The sequence below is a fragment of the Toxoplasma gondii genome, chromosome VI, assembly GCF_000006565.2.
Source record: "Toxoplasma gondii ME49 chromosome VI, whole genome shotgun sequence".
Lineage (NCBI taxonomy): Eukaryota > Apicomplexa > Conoidasida > Eucoccidiorida > Sarcocystidae > Toxoplasma > Toxoplasma gondii.
The window spans coordinates 1,762,152-1,786,339 of NC_031473.1; the positions used below are offsets into that span (position 1 = coordinate 1,762,152).

General features: G+C 51.8%; 2 protein-coding genes across 2 annotated transcripts; one reads left to right on the forward strand and one right to left on the reverse strand.

The window, feature by feature from the left end:
• Nucleotides 1-3,468: 3,468 nt before the first annotated feature.
• Nucleotides 3,469-13,526, reverse strand: TGME49_241860 (N-acetylglucosaminyl-phosphatidylinositol biosynthetic protein PigA, family GT4 protein). Its single transcript, XM_002366695.2, has 12 exons — nucleotides 12,815-13,526; nucleotides 12,116-12,266; nucleotides 11,559-11,661; nucleotides 10,867-11,052; nucleotides 10,264-10,423; nucleotides 8,988-9,065; nucleotides 8,329-8,424; nucleotides 7,503-7,558; nucleotides 6,824-6,940; nucleotides 6,488-6,529; nucleotides 5,362-5,852; nucleotides 3,469-4,623 (listed from the first exon to the last, which is right to left on the reverse strand). Exons 1-12 carry the CDS (start codon nucleotides 12,966-12,968, stop codon nucleotides 4,407-4,409), a joined length of 1,851 nt encoding a protein of 616 aa, XP_002366736.1. The 5' UTR covers nucleotides 12,969-13,526; the 3' UTR covers nucleotides 3,469-4,406.
• A 181-nt stretch (nucleotides 13,527-13,707) lies between these two features.
• Nucleotides 13,708-23,273, forward strand: TGME49_241870 (tRNA ligase class I (E and Q), catalytic domain-containing protein). The gene is made up of 9 exons (XM_002366696.2): nucleotides 13,708-15,144; nucleotides 15,633-15,719; nucleotides 16,199-16,283; nucleotides 16,835-16,956; nucleotides 17,620-18,069; nucleotides 18,836-19,432; nucleotides 19,861-19,966; nucleotides 20,170-21,510; nucleotides 22,466-23,273. The coding sequence occupies exons 1-9, from the start codon at nucleotides 14,066-14,068 to the stop codon at nucleotides 22,859-22,861; spliced, it is 4,263 nt and encodes a 1,420-aa protein (XP_002366737.1). The 5' UTR covers nucleotides 13,708-14,065; the 3' UTR covers nucleotides 22,862-23,273.
• The last annotated feature ends 915 nt before the right edge of the window (nucleotides 23,274-24,188 follow it).

A 24,188-nucleotide genomic window follows, 5' to 3' on the forward strand; every position in this document is an offset into this window, starting at 1 on the left:
GAATTCCGCGCGAAGAACAGGCAGGCACCCTTCGACGGAAATTGGGGAGAGAGAGAAGGCGATACAGAGAGGTTCACGACAGACGTCAAAGAACGAAAGAACAGCCACAGACGTTCACAGAGCGAGACAAAGCAACAGCTTCTGCGAGTCCGCAGGCCGCTTAAAAAGTCTTCCTGAGAAGAAGCAGTTGAGAAAGAAAACGCCCGGGCCGGCAGACCATCATCTCTGATGTTCTTTGTCCGCTTTTTCGCTGGGGAACCTCTGCCACAGCTTGAACTGCGCGTTTAGATCTTGAAGGTCTGTGTTGTCCGGCTCCCAGATCCTTGAGCACACCGGCGGCACCTGGTGCTGCGATAAGGAGAGCGTCACAAAAAGCCGAAGAGACCCCCGCTGGGCTTCTCACAGCCCCAAGAGCTCTCAGCGAAGCAGGAGCGAGACTCGCACGCTTTTCGCGTATCTCGTAACCTTCAACAGACGGCAAATGTCGCTCGAGTGAAGAAATTTCCGTTTGAACTTCGAGGGGAAGGTCACAGACGCGGAAAGTGCACGTGAAAGAGATGAGCGACGGCTGAGAAATCTTTATCCTGTCCCCCCTCTCTGTGACGCGGAGCTACGCAGATGTTCTTGCTTTGCAGGAGTACGCGGAAACGCAGCAGCAAGACGAATGTGTCTTTCCCGGTCTTTTCTTCTCGGCCGTGTGTGAGAAAAACCGACGACGAGAAAATGCCGGGAAAAAGGAGACTAGCCGCTTTTGGAAAACTCGCGGACGCCGCAGACACCTCCGTCCATCGATGGAGGCAACGAACTTCCAAGCGCATGCACTCTCAGCAGGCGCACCGGAAGCCGCCTGGGCGAGAAAAGCCTCTTTTTCCGGCTAGAACAAGAAGAGAGAATGAAGAACGTCGGAGAGAGGAAAACCTCTTCCTTTTGACAGACACGCGAGAAAAGGGACCGCGCTAAAACCGAGGAACTTGCGGAAGGCTCTCCAGTATCAAACGAACAGAAGCTCCACTTGCACCGGGGGCGAAGGATGAGGCGGAGTGACCCAGAAGCCGGGTGACGACAGTTAAGCGTTTTGCGCCTTCAAAAATCGAAGAAAGGAAATATGCAGACAGTGGTGGGGGAAACGAGGGGTGGTGTGCCCGTTCTTTTTGTTAGAGAGAATTGGAAACAAGACCTAAAGGAAGACACGAACCCAACAGCCCCGAACCGCCCCCGCCTGGCGAGACACACCGTGTGCCTCTTTCTACCGACGAAATCGAGAATTTTCGAGGCATGACAGGAGGTGAACAGAGAATTTTTATAGCGTCTCTTTCCGATTCTTCGCCCTGTCTGTTTTTGCATGAGACGGCGTCCACGTTTTCCTTTTCTTGTAGCGTTCCCTCTGCCGGCAGCGTTGTACATTGTAGGATGATGGTACCCGTCGGAGAGACAGGCACACCTGTGTATGTCTCAACAAGATATCGACCTAGTGAAGAAAGCAAAGAACGCGGCAGAGACGAGACAAAAGACGTTTGTGGTCGCAGACATGTGTGTATGTGTGGAAGCAGAGCATCCAGAAAGGAAAGGCGAAGAGACTTTCAGAGTCCTAACGGAAGTCAACGCTGCTGAACCTCGGGGAAAGCACATAACGAAAGTCGATTCTGTTCACCGTCTGCTCTCCACCAGACCTTCACACATATCTACATAACTCTACACACAAACATGCTTTGCATAGATGTATACGATTATGTATGTATGTAATGTGATACGAGTGCGTAGAGGAAACACGAGTGGTCGAGTATCTCTAGAACTGTCACCGAAAGCGACTGAGTTGGTTAGAAAGATGTAGAGTAAGATGTACGCTATCTTATCGTCTGAGACTTCACTCTCTAAACCTGTTTTGGTCATAAGAAGTAAAATGTAAGGGAACATTGGACTTGAGCTCTCCAATGAACACGCATGCTCCATCACTACTGTCGTTTTCCTGAGTTCGTACGGAAACGAAAAGGTTGACCGCTCTTTTAACACAGCAGTTACAGGCGCTACAGATGAATGCTAAGCCTAGAATGCCTCTCGTCAGGCACCGCATACTCGGAAAAAAACTTGTCACCGCGGGGATCGATACTCGTGGCATACTTGAAAGGCTTTGCATTCCTTGTGCACCGAAAGCGCAGTCAACGAGAAGAATTGCAGGCAAGCTGGATATTGTTTTCCGAGCCTTCCCGCTTCGGTAGGGTAACGTCCCGACAGAGGAAATACATGTCGTGCGGTTCCGAACGCATCAGTTGCCGTCTAAGCACTTTGTCGCCTAAGCACATGAGGTCTGGACAACATTCCTTTGCTAAGGCATAAACGTATATATATCTATATACATATATATATATATATAGATAGATAGATATGTGTTTGAAGAAATTTCCTGAAGAGATTATGCGTGTGCAGGGCAACTCATTCCATTATTATCTCCTGCGTTGCGTGCGTGACCGCGGCGAAGGTCGAGGAAACCTTGTATGCCATTTTGTCAAGGAACATGCCAATCCTTCCGTAAATAATTATACACCTACGTATAGTTGTGCCTCCCCACACACATATCTACTTTATCTATATATTTCTATCTATACATATATATACATACATGTATATATGTATTCGTGAAAGTATGACTCGCTTTCAGGGATTGAGTGTGCGACGGCCGCACTTGCGCATCTTTCTGCAGCGATTCTGTGGAGACACTTCGTCTTCGTGCTTTGTTTTCTCCAGACAACAGATTCGGGAGGCAGGACAGCCGTTGACAACTTCGAATGGAAAAAGCACTCCCGAAGAAGCAACCGCAACGCTCTACTACTCTCGGACTTCTTCGCGCGCATGGCGCCGAGGCCTCCTCTCTTTTGGGGAATCCACACTAGAAATTCCATGAAACACGCAAACGCTGTGAGGCCCAACATCTGCATCCACATGCGCGCATGCCGTGGCAGAACTTCAGGTTACTGGCAATCAGGTCGGCGCCCGCAATCATCAGGTTTCGCCCGGTTTTGATTCGTCATCAACTGCGTCGTTCCGCCTTCTTCCCGACTCTGTTGCTGTATCACGCATATTGCCCTCGCCTAGGGGAGTTGTTCCGGACATCCTGACTACGAATCGTGTGGTCTAGGTGGATTGGCCGCGTCTGACAAATACAAGAAGTGAAAGCGCTTTTCATTTCCACGAACTGACAGACGTATGAGATTCTCTGCGTTCCAGCGGTGTGTGCCTAGGGTCAAAACTGCATGAGGCGAAATGTCGCGAATTTTCGTGAATAGAACAAGGAGAGTTGTTCGACAAGCGACCTCGTACTTTCAAGGGAATTGCTTTGAACACCGCGTAAGGTGCTAGAAAATATCATGCAGGCGTATCTGTGCACTTGTTCACCTCGACGAACACGAAGGTGAGGCCTCGTGACGATGCAGCAACAAATTTGGAGACAAAAAGCGATTCGTTTGCGTTCTTCCCTTCACAAATCAAACGCGCAACGCGCCAAGTCAACAACGTCCACTTGTCTGAAACGCTTGCATGCGCAGACAGGTACAAATGCGTAGCCCTGCAGACACCTGTGTAGTAGGCTTTTGCATGCAAGACAACACTGATTTTCTCAGGCTGAGGACGTCGCCTTCCTCGCGTCGCTACATTTCTCACCCTGACGCTACACAAAGACCTTCTTCTCATTCACCTGGGCCCTACGGTGAACGACTTCTCGACAGGCAAAACAGTGTCGACGAACAAGACGGAACTCGTTTTAGACAAAAGAGACATTCACAGAAGGGGCACAGACACATGTCTCTCTGCATGCGAGGACTGCTGCGCATGCGCGTCGCCCTGTGTGCATGTTATCTCCACTCCCGTTCTCTACGTGCCTACATGTTTCTTTACACAAGCCTGTCTTCGCGACTAAGCAGTGCCCTCCGGCTTCTCATTTCTCCGCCGCTGACTGCTGCGGTAAGGTGGAAAAAAACGCGTACAAAGCTTCTTTCTCTTGACTTGTCGGCGGCGACAGAGGACAGAGACACAACGAGAACGGTAGGGACCGAAACTGAAGAGAAACGCCTTTCGAGAAAGGAGCAACTAGACACCAACAGCATTTGTACGCGTGGATGCAAGTGCAGACAGTCTACCAACTCAGTGGCTTCCTGTGCTGCAGAAAGACGACTTGAAAACCGCTGTGACGCCTTTCACTCTCTAACAGAAACCTAGGCGTGGAAACGACCCTCACTGCTTTCTTCAAAATGCTGCACTTCCAGATACAGAAGGAAACAAAATGGAAACCACAACTAAAGGAGGCAAAGCCAGCGCTTGTCCTGGTTCTCCACCCCGAGACGCACTTTGTTCCTTCTTCTTCGCTTCTTTGCCTCTCGCTGTCACCTCTTCTCCTTCGTTGCTGCCTTCGCGTTTCACTCCCCTCCCGTCGATGCTGCATTAGCTTCCGCCGCCCAGGGGGTGTGAGCAGTCGACTTTGAACAGATACATTCGCCTGCACTTTCTTTCACCTCGACGCGTTCCTCTCTCTCTGTTCTCTTTCGCGCCTGCAGGCCGTCTTGATCTGCGGAGTCCTCACTTAGGTGGAGAAGGAGGTCGCAGGGAAACGCAGGCGCTTCTTCGATCTCAGCGCTGAAAAAACAGAAGAGTCTCGATGCCGCAGGGAACGTTTCCAAAGCGTTTGCGTCGCGAGTCAAGAAAATGTGAAACATGCAGAGCGAACCATTCCTTTTCAACCATGTCCACATGCGCCGCTTGTGGCCGACACCACTGCATGCAGAAACCAGAAAGAAACAGCTGCTGGCTGGCATCGCTAGAGACAGACACAGGATGATGGACGCCCAGCCTGACTAGAGAGAAAGGCAGCGAATGATTCAGCAAGAGGGAACAATCGACAAACAAAGGAAAAGACTGCCTGACCGAAGAAGGGAAACAGAACCTTCATCTAACTGCAACGGTTCTTCCTTTCTTTCCACCTTTCATCAACTTCCTCCCCTCCCTCCACACCCACAAACACACACGGTTGCCCCAGCGTCGGCGCTTATTCAAGACCTCTCTCTCCTTAGGTCTTACAAAGACGACACAAAAGGATATACCTACACATATACATATGTATATATATGGATGCATATATGTTTAGATGTCTGTATGTAGGAATACACACACATATATATATATATATATATATACGATCTTCGAATGCATATCCATTTGCATGTGGAAGTGAGTGACGAATAGATACGCACCATTGACGGCTGACTACGAAACGATGGACAATGGCCGTTTCGCGACAAACGACATCGCCTTTGGACCTGTCAGGTCCGGAGACGCATCTCGTGAGTCGTTGCACGAGCTGGACGAAGCGTTTACCTTGGCGAGAAGAACTCGAGAATCCGAATGTAGACCCAGGTGAGGATGGCGACAATGCAGAAGATTTTTCCGCTGACAGGTCCCAGTTCGTAGATTTTTCGCAGTCTCTGAACAACGATGAAGGGTGAGGGGAGAGGCGGAGGCGAAGGCGGGAGCAAGAGACAGCCGCAGCAGAGCGGCGGCTGGCGACAGCATTGACAGAGACTGTCTTCGTAGAAGCTGTTGGTTGTTTTTCCACTGAGAGAGCGAGGCACTAGACCGGCTTCTCTGCATGCCTGGCCCGCGTCCGGGTGTCTGCCTTCTCGCTGCCAGTGCTGCTCTCCAGACGCGACGCAGTCTTCGGCCGGCGCGCTTTCTTGGAGCTCGCCCTCGTCCTCCTCCAGACACAGAGGCGCATGACCGCAGTTGCACGGTGCCGCTAAAGGCGACGAGGCAGAGCACGGCGGATAGGACGCATGCTCCGGAAACAGAAGAGAAAAGTAGACTCGCTCCTGAAGTCGAGAAGAAGAGAGAAACAGTCAAACAGAGGGGCGGCCGTCAGTTCGTGGCAGAAAGGCCTCATCGATGCGAGCCTCGGATACTCACAAGGACGTTATTTCTCGCGGATAGGGCGAATCAGGGCAATTTCAAAGAGAACCTTTGTCAACGGAATCGAACAACGCTGACAGCCAAAGCCCACACTCTGTCGACCCAAGCGCATGCGCGAACGCTGCATGCGTCGAGCGATGCACACCCAGATGCAGACGCCAGCAACAGATAAAGAGACATGGACACACACGCAAACTGACATGCGCATACGCATGCCTCGGCATCGAGTGCAGACATGTGTGTGTACATACACAGCGACACAGACATGTATCGATGTATGGACGAACATGCGCGTTGACGCAAAGAAAAAAAAACTGTATGGTGTAGCGGCTTCTGCCGCGAGGGCGGCAGAGCACGGACGTGAGGAGACATCTGAAGCACCGAGGAGGGTGGGGTGCAGTTTCAAGACCTCTCCTTTTCTTGTCCCCTTGGAAGGAAGGGTGGCAACACTCTGCGGTAAAAGGAAAAAACTGACAAAGCAGAACTCAAAGGAACAGGCAAAACGGAGACAACAGGAAACGCAGAAAGAGCGACTAACCGTTCGAGCGGCAACGTCGTGCCAAGAATAGTGCTCCCGAATCTGCAAAAAGAAAACCAATGTGGATTTAACAACTCGGCTTCATACATGTTAAGACAACGTACACCTGTGGTTGAGTTCCATGCAGGCAAAGACAGTTGAGCGTTAGTCTATCGACATACGGAAACATGCAGTTGATCGACAACCTACCAATACACACATGCATACGCACAACTACATGTATGTATACATGTAGGCGTACGTTTGTCACGTAAAGCTGCCCTTTTGTGTAAATTTATAGATTCAAGCGTAGTCCGCGAGAAAGTGACTGTCTTTTTCTGAATAGGCTGAGCCTACTTGTTCATGGAAACTGAACGGATCGACAGTGTGAACGATGGAGATCGCTTCTTCGAGGCGTCGAGTCACTTGGACGTCGTCGGGCTCGCTGAGCAAGACCATGTGCGGCGGCAAAACCTGAAAAGAAAATGACGAAACATCATCTGTTCGCTGTCCAACGCCGGCCAAACACCCCCTCAAAAAAGGGTAATCCACCTTCCGATATACACATAAACATATAAATATAAATATATATATATATATTTATTTATTCAAATCTGCCTACACATATATGCATGGACACTTAACTACACATTTGTACACACATGCGTAAACCTATGCATTCACCAGCTACAAAGAACAACATTCATAAAGTCTTATATACATATACATATATATGTGCACGTATCCATGCACACGGCTCCACATAACTATATATATATATATATATATATATATATATGTACATCCCTAGCACTACATATAGACGCCTACAAGTGTCTAGATAAAAATACACATATACATACATATGCATATCTATCTATCTATGCATATGTATAAATATATATATCTTTATAAAGATATACGTGACTTCGTCGGTTAGAAAGACAAGGTGCACGGGCACAGTTCGTTTCTGTGGCGTGAGTAGAATGCAGATGGCTTTTTGAGAAAACGCATCTGAACTGCATGCGGCAGTCACCTCCGGGATGCCTCCGACGTTCGTTGATACGACGAGCATCCCACACGCTGCCGCTTCTGCGCAGCACAACACAGGAAGAGAACAGAAGGAATGAAAGGCTCACCAAAAGAGAGAGGTCCAATCATGCTGCATGCAGCTGAAGATACGCAAATGGTAAATGAGTGAAGGCACCTACATCGAGACGTAGTCGCAGACAGCTTCATGTCGACACCCTTTCTCCCCTGATCCGTCCATATCTACATACACCTGTATATACACCAATTGATATGTAAACATGTGGATCGACGTATACGCGGAGATACATGCGTGTCTATATATGTTCCGTGGAAAGTGAAACCTGTTGAGCTTCACAATGCCATGCTGGAACAAGCAGTCATGGGAGTTGAATCGACTACTCGAGCAACCTTTCTGCATTTCGATCCCCCTGCTTAAACCTATCTGCCTCTCAATTCGTCCATCTCCCTCTGCGTGTGTACCAACCTACCAACGTCCATTCATCTACATACGTCGACACGCATGCATATATATATATATATATATATATATATATATATATATATATATATATATATACATACATATATACGTATGCATACATGTACACCGACATCAATAGAATACCTACATAGATACATGTATGCATGTAAAAGACTCGAGAAACGTGTGAAGCGCGGTGCACAGGATCTCATTGCCGGTGGCTTGCACTGCATCTTTGGAAGGTTTCAAGAGCCAGAGAGCAAGCGAGTGTGTCTGAAGCGCACAGCTGCAGAATCGCAGCCGTCCTCCGCGCGCTGGAAACGCCGCGTCGGAGTTCTTGGAAGCTCACCAACGATGGCAATGCAGAACGACTCTGTGAGGGAGGTGTTGAGGAAAATATGTCCGGACTGGAGAAGCGCACAAACTTTGTCGTGCGAGACAGCACCTGCGAAAAGCGATCGCAGAGACAGTCGCGTTGGCTCGAAGCGTTGCGGCCCGCCCTGTCGAGACGAACGCCACCCTTGTACGACGACACACACCCGCGAGTTCCGAGACTCCGATCACCCCCCAAAGGATACGGTCCAGAGAGACGCCAGAGATGGGTGAAGAAGAAGAGTGAAGATCCCTATCGCGCTTTACTTCGTCTCTCTCGGTGGCGGGGAAACCACCTGAGACGACGTGAGAGGCAATGAAAAAAGGATTCCGTGACATCACAGCTGGACCTTGTACTGCAGGTATCCAGTTACAAGTACATGTGACCTCTGCACACCGAGTCCGCGACCCAGAGCAGCGAATCGCAAAGCAAAAAGAAACTCTGAGTAGGACCTAGAGGAGCGCGGGCGTTGAGAGGAAAGACCGTGCGAGAGTTCCTGCTACGCTGCAGTCTGTTTGGACTTGTGCCATCAACATGCCCAGGACATGTCAAGAACGACGGACTTCTCTGAAAGTCGGAACACCGTAGCAGACAACCTGCGTTGACGCTTTATGATTTCCCGACAAAGAACGTACCAATCAACTCGACTCGATCTTGCAGTCGGTGCTTCTCACGCATCTCCTCAAGAATAATGCGCTTCGGTCCGTAGCCCCCTGAAGCCGAAAGAAGGCGCAGAGAAAAGAACGTGGAAGACACACCTAATCAGGGAGAAGAAGTGACGTCGTTGACACCCCAAGACACTGCGAGAGGCATCCTCGAGGAGGACGCAAACAAGAAAATTGTCCCTTGTTTCGGCACAAACTCTGAGAGAAAAACGACCTGAAAATCTGGAGCACCTGCCAGACTGAGGCCCACAGCCGGCGTTTGTCTTTCGGGTGCGAGCGGAAACGCCGCAAAAGAAAACGTTTCAAATGCCTGTTGATTCGGAAACCTGCGACAGTCTAGACGATAACGCCATGCTTGCAATCGGATTGACTCAACGGGGGAAAGTCGTGATGCGTCCAGTTGTACAAACAACGCTTAAACATGAATCTTGCTGCAGCATTGTGTGAACCAGACCAAAGAGATGCGAACACCGAGACTCTCCTGAAAAGAGGTCCAGTCAGGGGACAACGCTGAGTATTCCTATGGGCGAGCGATGTGCGTCTTTCCACTGGAATGAGTAGGAAACCTGAAAAAAGTGAACATCTTCGCGTCTTCGCCGTCTCTGTTTCTTTATCCTCATGCGGCTTATGCTTGTGGCGAGGTCAGGCTTTTCACACAGGTGTCACAAAAACGAAGAACTCCCTCGAACAGACGCTCAACGCGGCGATCGGCTAATACTCGAAGCTACCACACTATTTCGCGCTCCATCTATTCTGAGTCCGTTTGGAAGCTTCAAGACGGAAGGGGATTCCAGCGTTCGCTGTACCACTGGACGCATCACTACTTTCCCCCCGTTGAGTCAATCTCCGATTGCAAGCATGGTGTTGTCGTCGCGACTGTCGCAGGCGTCCAGTCCAAATCAACAGGCATTTGAAACGTTTTCTTTTGCGGCGTTTCCGCTCGCACGCGAAAGACAAACGCCGGCTGTGGGCCTCAGTCTGGCAGCGGGTCCAGGTCTCGTGGTTCTGCTTCAGGTTGAGTTATACAGCTACGGTCGGTCGCCGGCAAAGGGGAGTCCTCTTTCGACTGACACGGGGGTGGCGACAGTCGAGCCAGGAGCCTCGAATGCCACCGAGGATGGACTGGCCTGTCTGCCGGAGAGAAAGGAAGTCACCAGTTTCAGCTCCTGCGAGGCGTGGATTGCTGACGAACTGTCACTTGGCCCTCATGAGTGTCTCAAGCGCTTGTTTGCTGACTCGTCCTCACCAATGACAAAGTTGACATTGGGGAGTTTCTTGCAGATTGGCGGGATCACCGTGACGAGCAAGTCGATGCCCTTCCGATAGGTCAAGCGCGAAAGGACGACGACGCGAATCTCCGGAGGCTTTGGACGCTTCGACGGATCGGGGACCAAGGTGCTGGCGTCCTGTCGACATGGCGCGAGATCAGAGACGAGGAGAAGAGACAAGGGGGAGAAACAGGAAAATCGCGCGAGGGACGACCTTAGGAGAAAAGGACTCAGAGAGGAATTCACAGGAGCGAAGGACGGAATCTGGAAGAGAGAGCAGGAGAGAGGTCAGCGAGAGAAAGAAGCGGCGAGAAGCAGAACACCAACGGCAAGGCGAACGAAAGCCTTGACACGAAAGAAGAGCAGAAGCGCAGGAAAGCGGAAGCGAAGGCGCGACCGCCGAGGCGAAGAGAGCACCACGAAGGAAGAGAGTGCAAGGCGTCACAGTGGTTGGAGACGGCCCTCAGAAAGAAGGACGCCGCGAAAAGACGGAGGTCGCAGACGCTCAACTGCACAGCGAGTGGGCAGAGAAGACACCGAGGCGCGTCCCCATCGGCGCCTCCTCTCTGGCGGCGCCTTACCACCGCGTTGTTGATGACGTAGACGCGAGAAGGAGGCACACCCGCTCTGAGGACGAAGTTTTCGCGGTGAGTGTGTGATACGCATATGCATGCGTCCAGGTCGTGGAGCACAAACCGCAGAACTTTGTTGAGGTGGATGCAAGCCATGTCCGCGAATCCAAACAGACTGTGGTCTGTGTAGACAACCTGGAGACCGAGAGCAAGGCAAACACGAGCGAAGCAAGAGCCAGCGTTCCGCGAAATCGTCCCGAGAAGGGCGGTCTCGGCTTCTCCAGAGCGACGGAACAACGAAGAGGCAGTGGACGCAGCGGCGGCTCTGTGGACGGGACGACGCGCGCTTGGGAAGAACAACCCACAGAGCGAGAAACCGAGGACAAACGACGTTTACGCATGGTCGAGATAGAGTTCAAGACCTCGAGGCGTCGCCTTCTCGGAGGTGACATCTGCTGACTTCGCTTCAGATGCAACGAGCAACGAAGGTCGCAAGGAGACTCCTTCGACTCCTGGAACGGCAAAATCAAGCCAAGACTCTGGAAGGGAGAAGCGGGCACTCCAACGAATAGTGCGACGACGAGGGACCGAGCGCAGAGACTCAGTTCCTGCGTCGGGCAGCGCGGATGTCGGAAAGATGAAATCAAGAGAAAGTGAAAACTATCGGGAAGCAGAGGCGAGAGCGAGGCGAGAAAGCTTACATGCATGCCGAGAGCGCGAGCGACGAGAGAGGCTTCGTGGGCCAAAGGGCTGGTTGCCTGGTGACCGTGGACGATGTCCGCCCGCTCTCGCAGCAGGATATTTCTGGAGGAAAGGAAACGAAGCAGACAGAAGAAGACAAACATACGAGAACAGAGAAGTGCGGAGGGCAGAGATACAGAGAGCAGGAGACGCAGAGGAGAGAGAGAAGAGCGAGCGAAGATGAAGCGGTTGAAGGTAGGAGGCAGAAGACGAACGAAACAGCACAGGGACGAACGAGAAAGGAGGTAACACAGCCAAAGAAAGGACGGAGAGAAGCAGGGCGGACGAGGCAAGAAGGGAAGAAAGGAAGAACATGGATAGAGAAGAGAGGACGAAAAAGGGAGACAGAAGGAAGAGAAGAAGAAAAAAAGAAGAAAGGGAACGTTATTAGGAGGAAGAGACACACTTGATGGACAACGCCAGAGAGGCGAGGAGTTTGACAGAGTCTGCAAGAGAAAGATGGGGCGGAAGTGACGGTCAGCGGAGCTATGAAGACCGGCCGATCGAAGGCGCTTACCGAATCAGAGGAAAAAACGAGAAGAATGTCGGGAGGGTAGCGTTGTCGTGAACAGGAACAAAAGGGAGATAGTACACTTTGAGGCCGTTCGAAAGATAGCGGACGCCATGTCGACCGTCTGTGTAGTGTGTGATTGCAACAACTTTGTAGCCTAGGGAAGCAAATGAAAAGGACCAAGAGGAGAGGAGAACCGTGTGAAGGGGAGAGGAGCACCGCAATGGAAAAAGGAGAAGGAATCGAGAAGGAGACACAGACGCCAGCGGAGAGACAACAGTCCATGTGAGACAGAAGCGAAGAGCTTTTGCGAGACGCAGAGGAACACAAACAGCCGGGGAACGAAAACGAGAGAGACGCCAGACACACGCGCAAAGACTAAAAAATGGACAAGCCTTATATGCAGAGAGAAGGGGACTGTACCGCAAAGCAAAGGAAAAAAGAAGAAGGACTTCAACAGCCGGACGGCAGAGAACTGGCTAAAGTTTACCGGAAACAGAGAACAGACTGCATGCACTGAAGAAAGGCAACGAAGAGAGAGAGAGAAAACGAAGAGAGCGAAAGAGAGGAGCGAGACACGGAGAGCAGACGAATCAGGTCCTTGGAGACAGAGAGAGAAAGACAGAGAGACGTATGACAAATACACAGAGAGGATCATGCAACGACCGGCTCGGCAAGGGATGCCGCCTGTGTTGGGTCTCCTACCTCGCTGAATGAGGCACTGTGAGAGATGGTAGATGTGCGTTTCAATTCCTCCGAGAGAAGGGAAGAAGAAGTCACTGACCATGCAAATGCATATCTGTCTCCTTCGTCTCCTTGTCGAGGCTTGGGCGTTACCGCCCCCTCTCGGCGCCTCCATCCTCCTGGAAGAAGCCTCGAACGCGCCCAAGTTGAGGCGATCTACAGGTACGTGAGTCTCTGCATATGGCTATCTGCTGCAGTCGAGACAGGCTCCAGAATCCTCTGCATGCTTCTCTCGACTGTCGCATGCAGATAAATCCGCGAGCTTGTTCCCAGAAAAAGGCATCCGCAAGCGTGGAGCAAGTGAAGAGAGAAACAGGAGACGAAGAAGAGGGTGAGGAAGACAAGGCGAGAAAGCGAAGAGGAAGAAGAGACCGACGAGAAGTGAGAGACAAGAGAGGGGAGGGGCGAAAGGAGGCAGAAAGGAGGAGACTGACGAGAGCGAACAGGCAGAAGGGGACGAAGAATGAAGGAAAGAAAACATGACACTCGAAGGCGACTTGCTGGGCGAGAGAGCGACGACGAGATCGACGACGAGATCGACGACGAGAGCGACGTTTTCTCTCGCCACCGGAGGCCGCGGCAGGAAGAGACCGGGGGAGAGCCGTAGGCAGCGGGGACTCCGCTAAACGACACAGAAGAAATGAAACGTGAGACTGTGTTTGCTTGGAAGCGGAAAGTTGAAAAGCACAGCAAAAAAGACGGAGAGAGGTCCTCGGTCTGGCGACTTTTTTCGAGCATGCATGCAGCCCCGGAAAAAGCCAACGCATGCCCGTAGGCGAGCACTCGTCTCCGCTTTTCGAAGGCCATCCATAAGTCGCGTTTCCTTTTTTTCTCTCTCTCACTCGCTTTCTCTTCACCAGTGGAGAGAGAGGCTCAGCCTTGTCTCTTCTCTTCGCGCGTCTTCTCTCCCTGCAGGCGCGGCGCGAGGAAGGTGACGCACACACAAGACACAAACGCGAGAAGGTATCTCGACCTCGCTCCAGCTTCACCTGAAAATGGAGAACGCCGACATCGCAAGGGAGAGGAGACAGAGGCGAAGAGGCGAATTCAGACGTCGAGAAAGGAGACAGAGAAGAAGGGCATGAACGAGGCAGACTGACGAGGCGAAGGTCCGTAGGGAGGCCTCTGTCTTGCGCGTCTGCTGCTCCTCATACCCTCTTCGGAGGCTGCTTCTGACTCGCGAGCAAGTTCTCATCTTAGCTTCTCCCCAAGATGAAGACGAGCCTTCTCCTCGCGTTTCTCCTCTCGTTTCTCCTCGCGTTTCCGACTTTGGTTCCTCAGATCGGCGGTCGAACGCATTCGGCGGGAGAAGCGCGTTCTGGAACTTCTCAGTCGTTTTTTCTGTCGGACGCTGCGCCAGTTCCGTCTCGCCGATTCTCTTTCTCGAGTCTCCCTCTTGAAGCGAGCGTTCTCCGGTCGCCTCAGCGGGCCGCGTCCTTATCTGAGACGCTCTCCGAATCCTTGCTCTCCAGCCTCTTCTCTTCTCTTGCTCGCTTGTCGCCTGTCCCTCGACTCCACTTGCCATCTCTTTGCGGGGAAACAACTCCTTGCCCGCCTGCCTTTCTTGGCTCCTCGGTACCTCCAGTCGCGTTCCGCGGATCTTCTTCTTTGCTCCCTGTGATCAAGCTGGAAAAAGCCTCTCTGAGTCGAGCGCAGAGACGCGAAGCGTTTGGTTTCCTTCACCCTCTTTCTCCTCGTTTTCTGTCTCCCTCGCTTGCTCACTCTCCATGTCCGTGGCGGTTCGCTTCCTTCGCTCTCCCTTCCTCTTCGGCTGCTTCTCGCGCTGCGCCTCCGCAGACCCAGTCTCGGAATGTTGCGGAGTTTCGCGAGTTCGAAGAGGGCAGACTCGTTGCCTCCCCACACGGTGGAGGAGAGACAGGGAAAGTCAACGAGGAGACAGTCGTCACGAGGTTCGCCCCGAGTCCCACTGGTCCGTTGCATGTTGGCGGTGCTCGCGTCGCTCTCTTCAGTTTCCTTCTTGCGAAACAGAAACGGAGCGAAGAGGAGAGGAATACACGAGGCAGTTCTGCCGCGCATGCAGCCGCTTCGGCAACGGCGTTGGCTCCTTCCGACGAGAAACGCGAGATACTTCCCTCCTCTTCGCCAGCATCATTTTCGACTTCTCTTTCTTCCTATTCTTCTTCACCTTCTCCTTGTCCTGCGTCTTCTTCTTTTGTTCCTTCCCTTCCTTTGCGTTCGCGCTCTTCGTTTCTGCTTCGCATTGAAGACACGGACGAGAGAAGAAATGCAAACGCAGCCTCGTTCGCCTCTGCGCTGCTGGCAGACCTTCGGTGAGCATTCGATCGTTCAGGTGACTCTTTGTGTTGCACTGTCGCTATCTAGAAAAAGGTTCGTTTATACAGCTGTACCTGTCTCCTACTTAGTTCTGTGAATGGCGGCACTGAAGGTGTGTAGAGACCCTCTTCTTCCCGAAGAAAACGCATCTGTCTTCTTCTTTCTCTTTCAGTTTTTTGCGTCCGTCTCGTTTTCGCAGACGCACTTCGGTCGAGGTCTCGTCGCCCCCGTCCACCATCCCGGGAGGTTGAACAAGGCGCCTACTCTAAAATACTCCGCCTGCTCGTGTCTCATCTTCATCCCTCTCTGTTAGGATTCCTGCACCGTCCACTACATCGACTGTGCCGGTCGTGTATCCCTCTGTCTCGTTTTTTTCGCTGTTTCAGTCGGTCGTCTCCTTTTATCTTCTGCGTCGTGTGTCTCCCTCTGTCTCCATCTGTCTCCGTCTGTCTCCATCTGTCTCCGTCTGTCTCCGTTCTCCAAGGTGGCTCGGCATCTCCTGGGACGAAGGTCCCGACGTCGGCGGCCCGGCTGGTCCCTATCGCCAGTCTCTTCGCAGCGCCTTCTACGCGTACGCCAGAGAGGCGAAGACAACGAAACGAATGAGACAGAAGAAAAAGGAAAACAAAGTGCAGGGATCAGTGAAGAGAAGAGAGAGAGAAAAAGACAAAGTGCAGGGATCAGTGAAGAGAAGAGAGAGAAAAAAACAAAGTGCAGGGATCAGTGAAGAGAAGAGAGAGAGAAAAAGACAAAGTGCAGGGATCAGTGAAGAGAAGAGAGAGAAAAAAACAAAGTGCAGGGACAGTGAAGAGACAAAGTCTTCGCGAGAGCGGCAAATGGCGCGCGGCGATAGGGTGCCGACGGAGCCCAGCCACAGAACAAGAGAGATGGAATGAAGGCGAAATTTGGTTCAGAAGAGACAAGAGAAAGGAGAGAGAGAAGAGGGAGGCGGAGACGTAGACGGGAAAGTCGATCTCTAACTACAAAGAGATTGTATTCGGCCATTTGCTGTTTAGTTTGGTTCTCTCTCTGATGTTTCGTTTCTTCCAGGAATATTGGCAAGCAGCTGGTGGCTGCGGACTGTCTCTATCCCTGCTTCTGCACGAAAGACGAGCTGCTTCGTCGCCGTCAAGAGGTGAGGTTACGCTTGCCGATATTTCAGCATGTTTCTCTTATTTCTGCTGAGAGCCTTGACGTTGGCACCTCTCCTTCTGTCTCTCTCGGTGCCTTGCCCTCGATCTCCACTGCGGCCGTCCATCGGCGACTTCACTGCTGAGGAGTTTTTCGTTTCTTGTTCTCTTCTCTTCCTTCTCTCCTCGGCCGCTTCTGCATTCCGCTCCTTCCCTCCAAATACTTACAGTGTCTCTCTAGCGTTCAGACACGCTTCAGAAGCATCTTGCGCATGCGCTCCTGTCATTTGTCTTTTTTCTCTTCGCCCCCTCTCTCTCGTCCATCTTTCCTCTTTCTCTCTTTGTCTTTTCTCTCTTCTCCTCCTCCTCCCCTTCTCTTCTCTTTCGTCTCTTTTTCTCTTGCTGTCTTGTGTCTGCCCGCTCACTAGCCATTTCAGTGTTTGTCGCCTTCGCCGGTCACCTTCGCCCCGACTCCGTCGGTCTCTCTGGCGCGTCTCTGGCGTCTCTTGGCGTCTCCGAAAAAGTCAGTTCTTCCTCTTTGGGTCTCCTCCGTCAGGCAGTCGCAGCCGGCGAGAGGCCGCGCTACGACGGGAGTTGTCGCTCTCTGTCTGCCGCCCAGCAGGCTCGTCGACTTACCGAGGCGCGCGAGAGAAACGCTCCGTTCACACTTCGCTTCAAGTACGCAGAACTCTCTTCTCGGTCTCCAGACGCGTTGCCGAGCGTCTGGCACCAGGTTGGCTTCGTCTCGCTGTGAACCGCAAAAGCGCCGCAAAGCATTTCTCCCGGACAACCGAAGCCTCGCGTTGCCAGTGTCGCTTCCAGTCTTCGGCTTCAGCTGAGGCAGAAGACGAAGGTGTAGCGCAGTCGCGTCCCTCTGTCGTTCGTGGAAGCGACTGCTGTGAGGAAGCATGCGGCTCCTCAGAGAAGGCTTTTCGTTCTCTTTTCTCTTTCCGGTGGATTGGGGGTTGAACGGTTCAGGTTCATCGTTGGAGGAATCGCATGCGGCATTTTCCTTGCGTTTGAGACACCTAGAGAACGCGCCTGAGCGCGCTGAGACTTCACGGAATACTCAGTTCTGTATGTACTCGAAGTGACTGCAAGAATAGTGGAGGAGAGCTCTTCCTTCTCGACAGCGAGGAGACCAATGAAGTTGAACTTCCTAGAGTGACCATCGCCAGCCGGAGAGGCGCCTTCGAAGCCACAGTGGAAGGGCATTTCGCCGCGCTCTCCCTGCCGAGGGCAGACACACAGAAAAGAGAACAGCCTCCACGGCATGACGCAGAGCACAGAAGTTAGATGGCTGTTTCGCTTGCCTCTTGCGGGATCTCTTTGCTTTTGCAGAGTTCCAGAAAATCTGGAGTTTGTCGAAGTCTACGATGCTTTGAGAGGCCGAGTACAGTTTCCAGTAAAAAACGCATTAAGTGACTTTCTCTGCTTCCGTCGCGTCCTCTACAAGCAGAGTGAACACCGCTGCAAACGCTCCGCTTCAGAAAATCCACCTCGAGGTTTCGCTTCTACCTCACCGTCGTGCCCTCTCCCCTCGCATCATTCCTTCCCTCATTTGCCTGCTTCTCTCGTCTGTTCTCCCTCTTCCTCTTCTTCTTCCTCTTCTTCTTCCTCTGCTTCTTCTTCTCCTCTCTCTTCTTCTTCGTCCTCTTCGCCTCGCATGTGGATCGAGGACTCTGTGGAGTTGGAGGCTCCAGTTTACAACTTTTGCGTCGCTCTGGACGACTGGGCGATGGGCGTCACACATGTCGTTCGAGGCTGCGACCATCTAATCAACACAGCCAGGTAAACGCCGTCTTCTCCCTGCCCTGTTTGGAGAAAGACGACGGCACAGACGCGGTCTTCTCTCTTCTCTTCTTCTTCTCCACTTCCCGGCGTACCTGCGCATGCTTCTGTCCAGAGCCTGCGTGAAGAACGTAGAGATGTAGCTCGAATGTGCGTTGCACTCGATTTACTCCAAGCAGAGGGTGTCTCTGCACCAAGGATTTGGGCAAACCAGAATCTCGCGATACTCGCATGCATACCTGATTTTGTTCCTTCCCTCAGTGCCACGCATCCACATGTATATAATCGAGACAGGCAGAACCATATATATATATATATATATATATATATATACAGATATATATATATATATATATATATACAGATATATATACAGATATATATATATATATATATATATATACAGATATATATATATACAGATATATATATATATATATATGAATATGCATATACATGCCAACACATATATATGTTTATATATCGATATGAGGATATGTTGAGGGTGAGGTTGCAGCATCGTTTTTGTGCGTTGAATCGGATGTTCACTGTATGGCAGCATCGGCGCTTTATGCGTTGCGATGCAATCGTGGTCTTCTCGGCGAGTTTGTGTCTCGGTCCCATGAAGAACGCGGTTACACCTCGGTTTCACCAGCTTCATTGCTCGTCTTCGTCGAGCGAGGAGCAAGCGCGTGGATCGCGTTTCACAGTGGACCTGTGGTGGATCTTTCGCCTGCGCTTTCGTCTTTTTCCTTCGCGTTCTCAGCCAAGTTCTGCTGCTGCGGGCACTGAACGCCAGAGTGCCTGTGTACGCCCATAGCGGCCTCCTCTGTTCTCCGGATGGCGCGAAAATCAGCAAGAGGAGCATGAGGCAACTCGACGGCGCGTCTCCGGGACGACTCGAGAAACGCGAATCAGGAGATCCACGGCGGGAACGAGAGGTAGAAGCAGGAAAAGAAGAACGCAAAGGAGACAACGGATGGATGACGATTCGAGCCCACCCCATAGGCGCACTGTTCGATTTGAGACTGACACACAGAGAGACAGACAAACCGAATCGCGCCGCGCATGCTAAAAGAACATGTGGAACGGCAGCAGGCGAAGAACAAGAACAAGAAGATCAAGAACAAGAAGAAGAACAAGAAGAGGAGCAGAAAGAGGAAGAGGAGCGCGACAGGGGTGAATGCCGAGTGGACGAGGCGTTTGAAGAGATCGGTGGTGAACAGGAAGCTGACGAGCAAGCGGGTGGAGACAGCGAAGCGCAGCAGTTTTCTCCGTACACGATTGCGGGACTACGACGAAGAGGCTTCCTGCCGGAGGCTGTGCTTCTCTTTCTGTCTGGAGCTCACGACAGAGCGACCAGGTGCGTGTTGAAGAAAGAGAACTCCAGAAGCAAAGATTTGCGCAAGTGCATCTCAAGGGTGAGAGAGACGCCGAAGAAACGGGAAGCTTCAACGCCCACAAACCAGGACTCCACAGTCGATGCCACAGAAGGTTGCTTGCGTCAAGCCCATCGCGTCGGGGATGCCGAGCAACACTCGCAGGATCTTTTCTTTCCACATGGGGAACTCCTCGTTTTTCCCGGCGTTTCTGCGTTTTAAGGCATCACGCGCCCGCTGGGTTTCTCACCGGTGCGGTTCTTTCCTGTTTCTTGCGCCTCGTAATCGACTTGCCTCTGTTCTCTCTTTCTGCCTCTCTTTCGGCCTCTCTTTCTGCCTTTCTTTCTGCCTTTCTTTCTGCCTTTCTTGCTCTCCTCACCTCTGAGACTGTCTTTGTTTCTGCGCGGTGCAGGTTGTCTGAAGTGCTAAAGAGTTTTTCGATCAACGGTGTGGGGGCCTCCAATCTCGTCTACGACGAAACGCTTCTGCAGCATCTTCATTTTAAACTGATTCGTCAGGTAAGCGAAACGGTTGCAACCTCCGTGTTCCCCCTCCATCTTCTGCTGGTTTCCTGTTCGCATGCCCTTCTCTCTTTGACGAGAAAAAATGTTCTTTCTTCTTCTTGTTCTCCGCGAGTCTCCTCTGCGGTGCAGCGGTACACGCTCTCTCGTTGCGTTTCTCTGTGATGCCTGACTGCGGCGTCTCTGGTGTCGCTGAGCAGGCGATTGAAGAGAGAGACAACTGTCTCCTTTCCCGGCACCTCGCGAGTCTCCTTCGCATGGGCCTCGCGGAGAAAAAGCTTTCGGCGAGGCAGGGAATGCCAGCGGACAACTTTGAGGCAGGCCAGCGACGAGAAGATGCAGACGCGCAGGAGAGCGACGCCTGTGCGCTGTCTCAGTCCGTCGCAGAGGGCGTCGCTGTCGATCACAAGAGAGGCGAGGAACCGCTGAAAAAGGAGACAGAAGGAGACGACGAGACACTCGCAACCCTCAGAACAAAGCCGGGGCAGGACGCCGAGGACAAAGAAACGAAAGCAAGAGAAAGCCGAGAAGGCAGAGGAGAGGAGAGGAGAGAAGGAAGCGGAGAGGACGCAGAAGGCGAACAGAGAGGCGAAGAGAGAGAAGAGGAAGCAGATAATGAAGGAAGAGAAGCGCCACGAACAAGAAGTTGCAGAGAACGAGAAGCCGGGCGAGAAGAAGAAGTAGCACAGCTTCTTTCGGACCTCTTTGGAGAGTCGTTTGAAGAATCGCCGATTGCCATCTTGAAACACAGACGGCGCTCCCCATGCAGCGTGAGGCAACGCGCCCTCAGGGACTTTTTTCTTCTCACGGCCTGCCTTCTGCTTCCTCATCACATGAACCCCAGAGAGCTCGTCAGCGCGGTTGCTCGGCTCATGCGGACTGCTCTGCTCACCTACTTCCCCCCTATCGAGGGAGAGGAGGCCGAACACAGGGACGAGCGGAGCGCGCCAGAAAGGAAGCAAAAGAGAGAAGAAAGGTGCTCAGAGAGAGAGAGAGGACAGAGACGCGCAGTTCCTCCGAAGGTACTCGACAACCTCGACGCCCTCAAGCGTCTCTCTCGCTATCTCCTTTCGCCTGACGCGGAGCACGCGTCGCCATCTCTCGCCAGGTCCGAAATTCTTCAAGTTGTCCAGGATATGACGGACCTCGAATTCTCGTATGGTCGTCTGTCCCCTTCTTCTTCGTTGTCTCCCTCCAGCGACGCTCCTGTGGCTGCCAAAGGCGACGGTTCTCCTTCTGCTTCTTCTCCGTCTTTTTCTTCAAGGCCCCCCAGAGTGACTGTCCAGCCGCGAGTGGAGACGGGGATCATTGCTTCAGAGACGGTCGAGAGAGAGCCGTTCGTCGTGTATGGTAGAAATGCCGACGAGACGAGAGCCCAGGAGAAAGGAACCTCAGAAGAACGCCAAGTGCTCGCTCAGAAGCTCTTTGATCGCTGGATCGCGAAGAGCGCCGAAGCGTGCAACATGTCGAGAAAACTGTTTCTTTATCTCCTCCGTTTCGCTCTCACCGGGGGCGAAGAAGGGCCGCCCCTTCGACAGCTGGTAGGTTCTCTTCGTCTCGCGTTTCGCTTTCTCTTTCAAGCTCCAGATGTCAACTCCAAGAAAGATTGCTTCGCTTGCCCAGACGCAGCCTCCTCACACCGCCCCAAAAACGCGCAAAACGTCATCTGGAGTTCACACATGTTGGTACAGAAGATCAACTGAAGCCCCAACTAGCTGATGGAAAACATCGTTTTGCCTCACGACCGGGACGCTGTGCTTCTCCCCGTCCCCGTGTTTCCTGCATCTTCTTCGCGAAAACTCACTCGCTACGTCTTGTCGGCTAACATGCCCGTCCTCGCTGCTCCTCCGCGGCTGTGGTTCTGGGCGTCCGACTGCATCCCTGTGGCGTTTTGCGTAGAAACGGATTCCGCAGTACCCCTGGCGACCCTCTGCGTTTTAGCATTCCTAGGTGCATGCCGAGGCACACTAAATGGAAGGGAGGCGCGTGTATCTGCTGCTAGAGCAGGACCGTAGGATCTGTCAAACTGTAAACCGTAGGCTAGAAACGCAGTGTCTTGCTCGAGACGTAAACGATCCATCGGAAACGCGTTTAACTGGAAAGAGAAAAGATGTCGGAAGAAGACAGAGAATTCAGGGAGGACGCGAATAGACACGTCCGTTTTTTCGCGTCTCGGCATACCTCCTTTACATGTGTAGACAGATGAAACAAACAACTCCATGTAGAAGCATCTTCTACAGATATTTGCGGGACGGTTCTTAGAGAATATGTGGATACGGGCTCTTCGGCTTATAAACGGGTCTCGCTCGCCGTTCTTCTTTCGTGGCAGCTCGTCCGGTCCTGTGACCGCAGCTTCCCTGCAGTACCTCCACTTTTTACGTTGGTCGTCTTGGAGACCTGCGGAGAGAAGCCTTAAATCGAAAGGAGGAGAAAATCCGTTTTCGAAACAATTCTCATTTCCGCGTCAATTCGAAGTCATGTGCTCTACCTTTGCAGCTGCTGCTTCTCAGCCTCGCCGAGAAAGCCGGACTGAGGTCCAAGCCTTCTGCGAGTCGCCCCGCGAGGCTGTCTCCGCATCAGAGACTGTCTCCTTGTGGAGAAAGAGACAAACCTGGAGCGGAAGAGGCGATCCAGCCTTCGCTGGAGACAGCGCAAGGAAAAGGCGAGGACGACGCAGAGGAAGATTTACAAGTCAAAGAACAAGGACAGCGCGTCAAGGAAGAAGCGAGAGTCGAGCGTTTGACTGTCGCGTACGACGAAAAGAGCAAAGACCTGAGAAGGCCGTGGCTTTCCGAGAGTTCTTTTTCTCTTCCTCTCTCTTTTGATACGTTAATGGATAGGCTACACGCCCTGAAAAACTTCGTAGAGAGGCTGAACAACATGACTGTATAACAGACACATCGGTTCGCGAGCAGCAACTTCCCTGTATCGCATACATGTTCTGTCAGTTTTTCCTACATGTTCATGAATTCACATTCATATATATATCTCCACATGTAGATATATTGAATGAAGTATGAAGGAACATACTTTCGCAGGTCTGTGCATCCTTTCTTTTCTTGTGTATATCTCATCCATCGTGGCAAGGGGGAAATGGAGTGTAGCTCACCCATTTACAATTTTCGATGTCGACTTCCATTTCTCTAGAAAATGGCTACCTATATATATATATATATATATATATATATATATACGCATGCAAATTATGAAGATATGTGGGTGTGAGGATAGATGGCTAAACGGCTTTCCAGGTGTGTACACGTTTATGCGTAAAGGTTTTTCTTTCTTGAGTGTCGAAACCTGCAAACATTTTTCTTGTATTTGCGGAGGGGGTTCTGCGTCTCCTCATTCTGTCAATTTGTGATTTGTGAAGTTTCCTTCATCTCCTTTTTGAAGGGCAACAGTGTAGCGTCGCTGAGGCAGGACACGCGTCGCAGAAAAACGATATGACCTCTTCGACTCTCGCCTGTCCTCCCTGTACTTTGAAGTTTCTGCAAAGTATTTACTTCAAACATGTTTAACTACGGTTTGCATTTGTTGAGACGAAGTCTTTCTCTTCGCGTGGACTGCAGTTTCACTTGGCAGTATAATTATTCTACAGAGGAAAATGGATCAGAGAGGAAATGAGCACACATGCGCATAACTCTGAGAATACATCTTTGCATTCTCTCCCTTACGCTGTCACACAACGATTGTCGCGTCACCTCCACATTTTGGGCGTTGTGCGCTGCATGCATTGTTTGGAAGAGACCTGCGTCGAGAGCAGGCGACTCTCGCACCGCAGGGCTTGCAGAGGCTCAGAGGTATGGCGGTGGACTGCAGTCACAAACCGGTTTTTTTGTGTCTGTATCTCACTGGGTCCTCTCGTTTCACCACTCATACAGACCTTGGTTGTTGTTGTCTCGCAACTGGGTGAAGTAACCAGGTGCCGTGAATGCAGTCGGCGAGAGCTGTTTTGATTTAAGAGAACGGAGGTCGAATCTCTCTGCGCTACGAACATGGCAAACGCGAAGCGTCAGTGCGTTTCCTCTGTTGCCTGCCTTACTTCGCCTTCTCTGTGCCGGGCCTCCAGGCAAGCGGAAAGGCGGCTCGAGGCGGGTGAAACTGACGAATGACGAGAACAGGAAGAGGACAGAAGCAGAGAAGAGAGAATTGCTCCAGATGAGAAAAAGAGCGAAGAACCTCCCTTCCGTTCGATGCGCAGGAGCCGGTGCCTCCA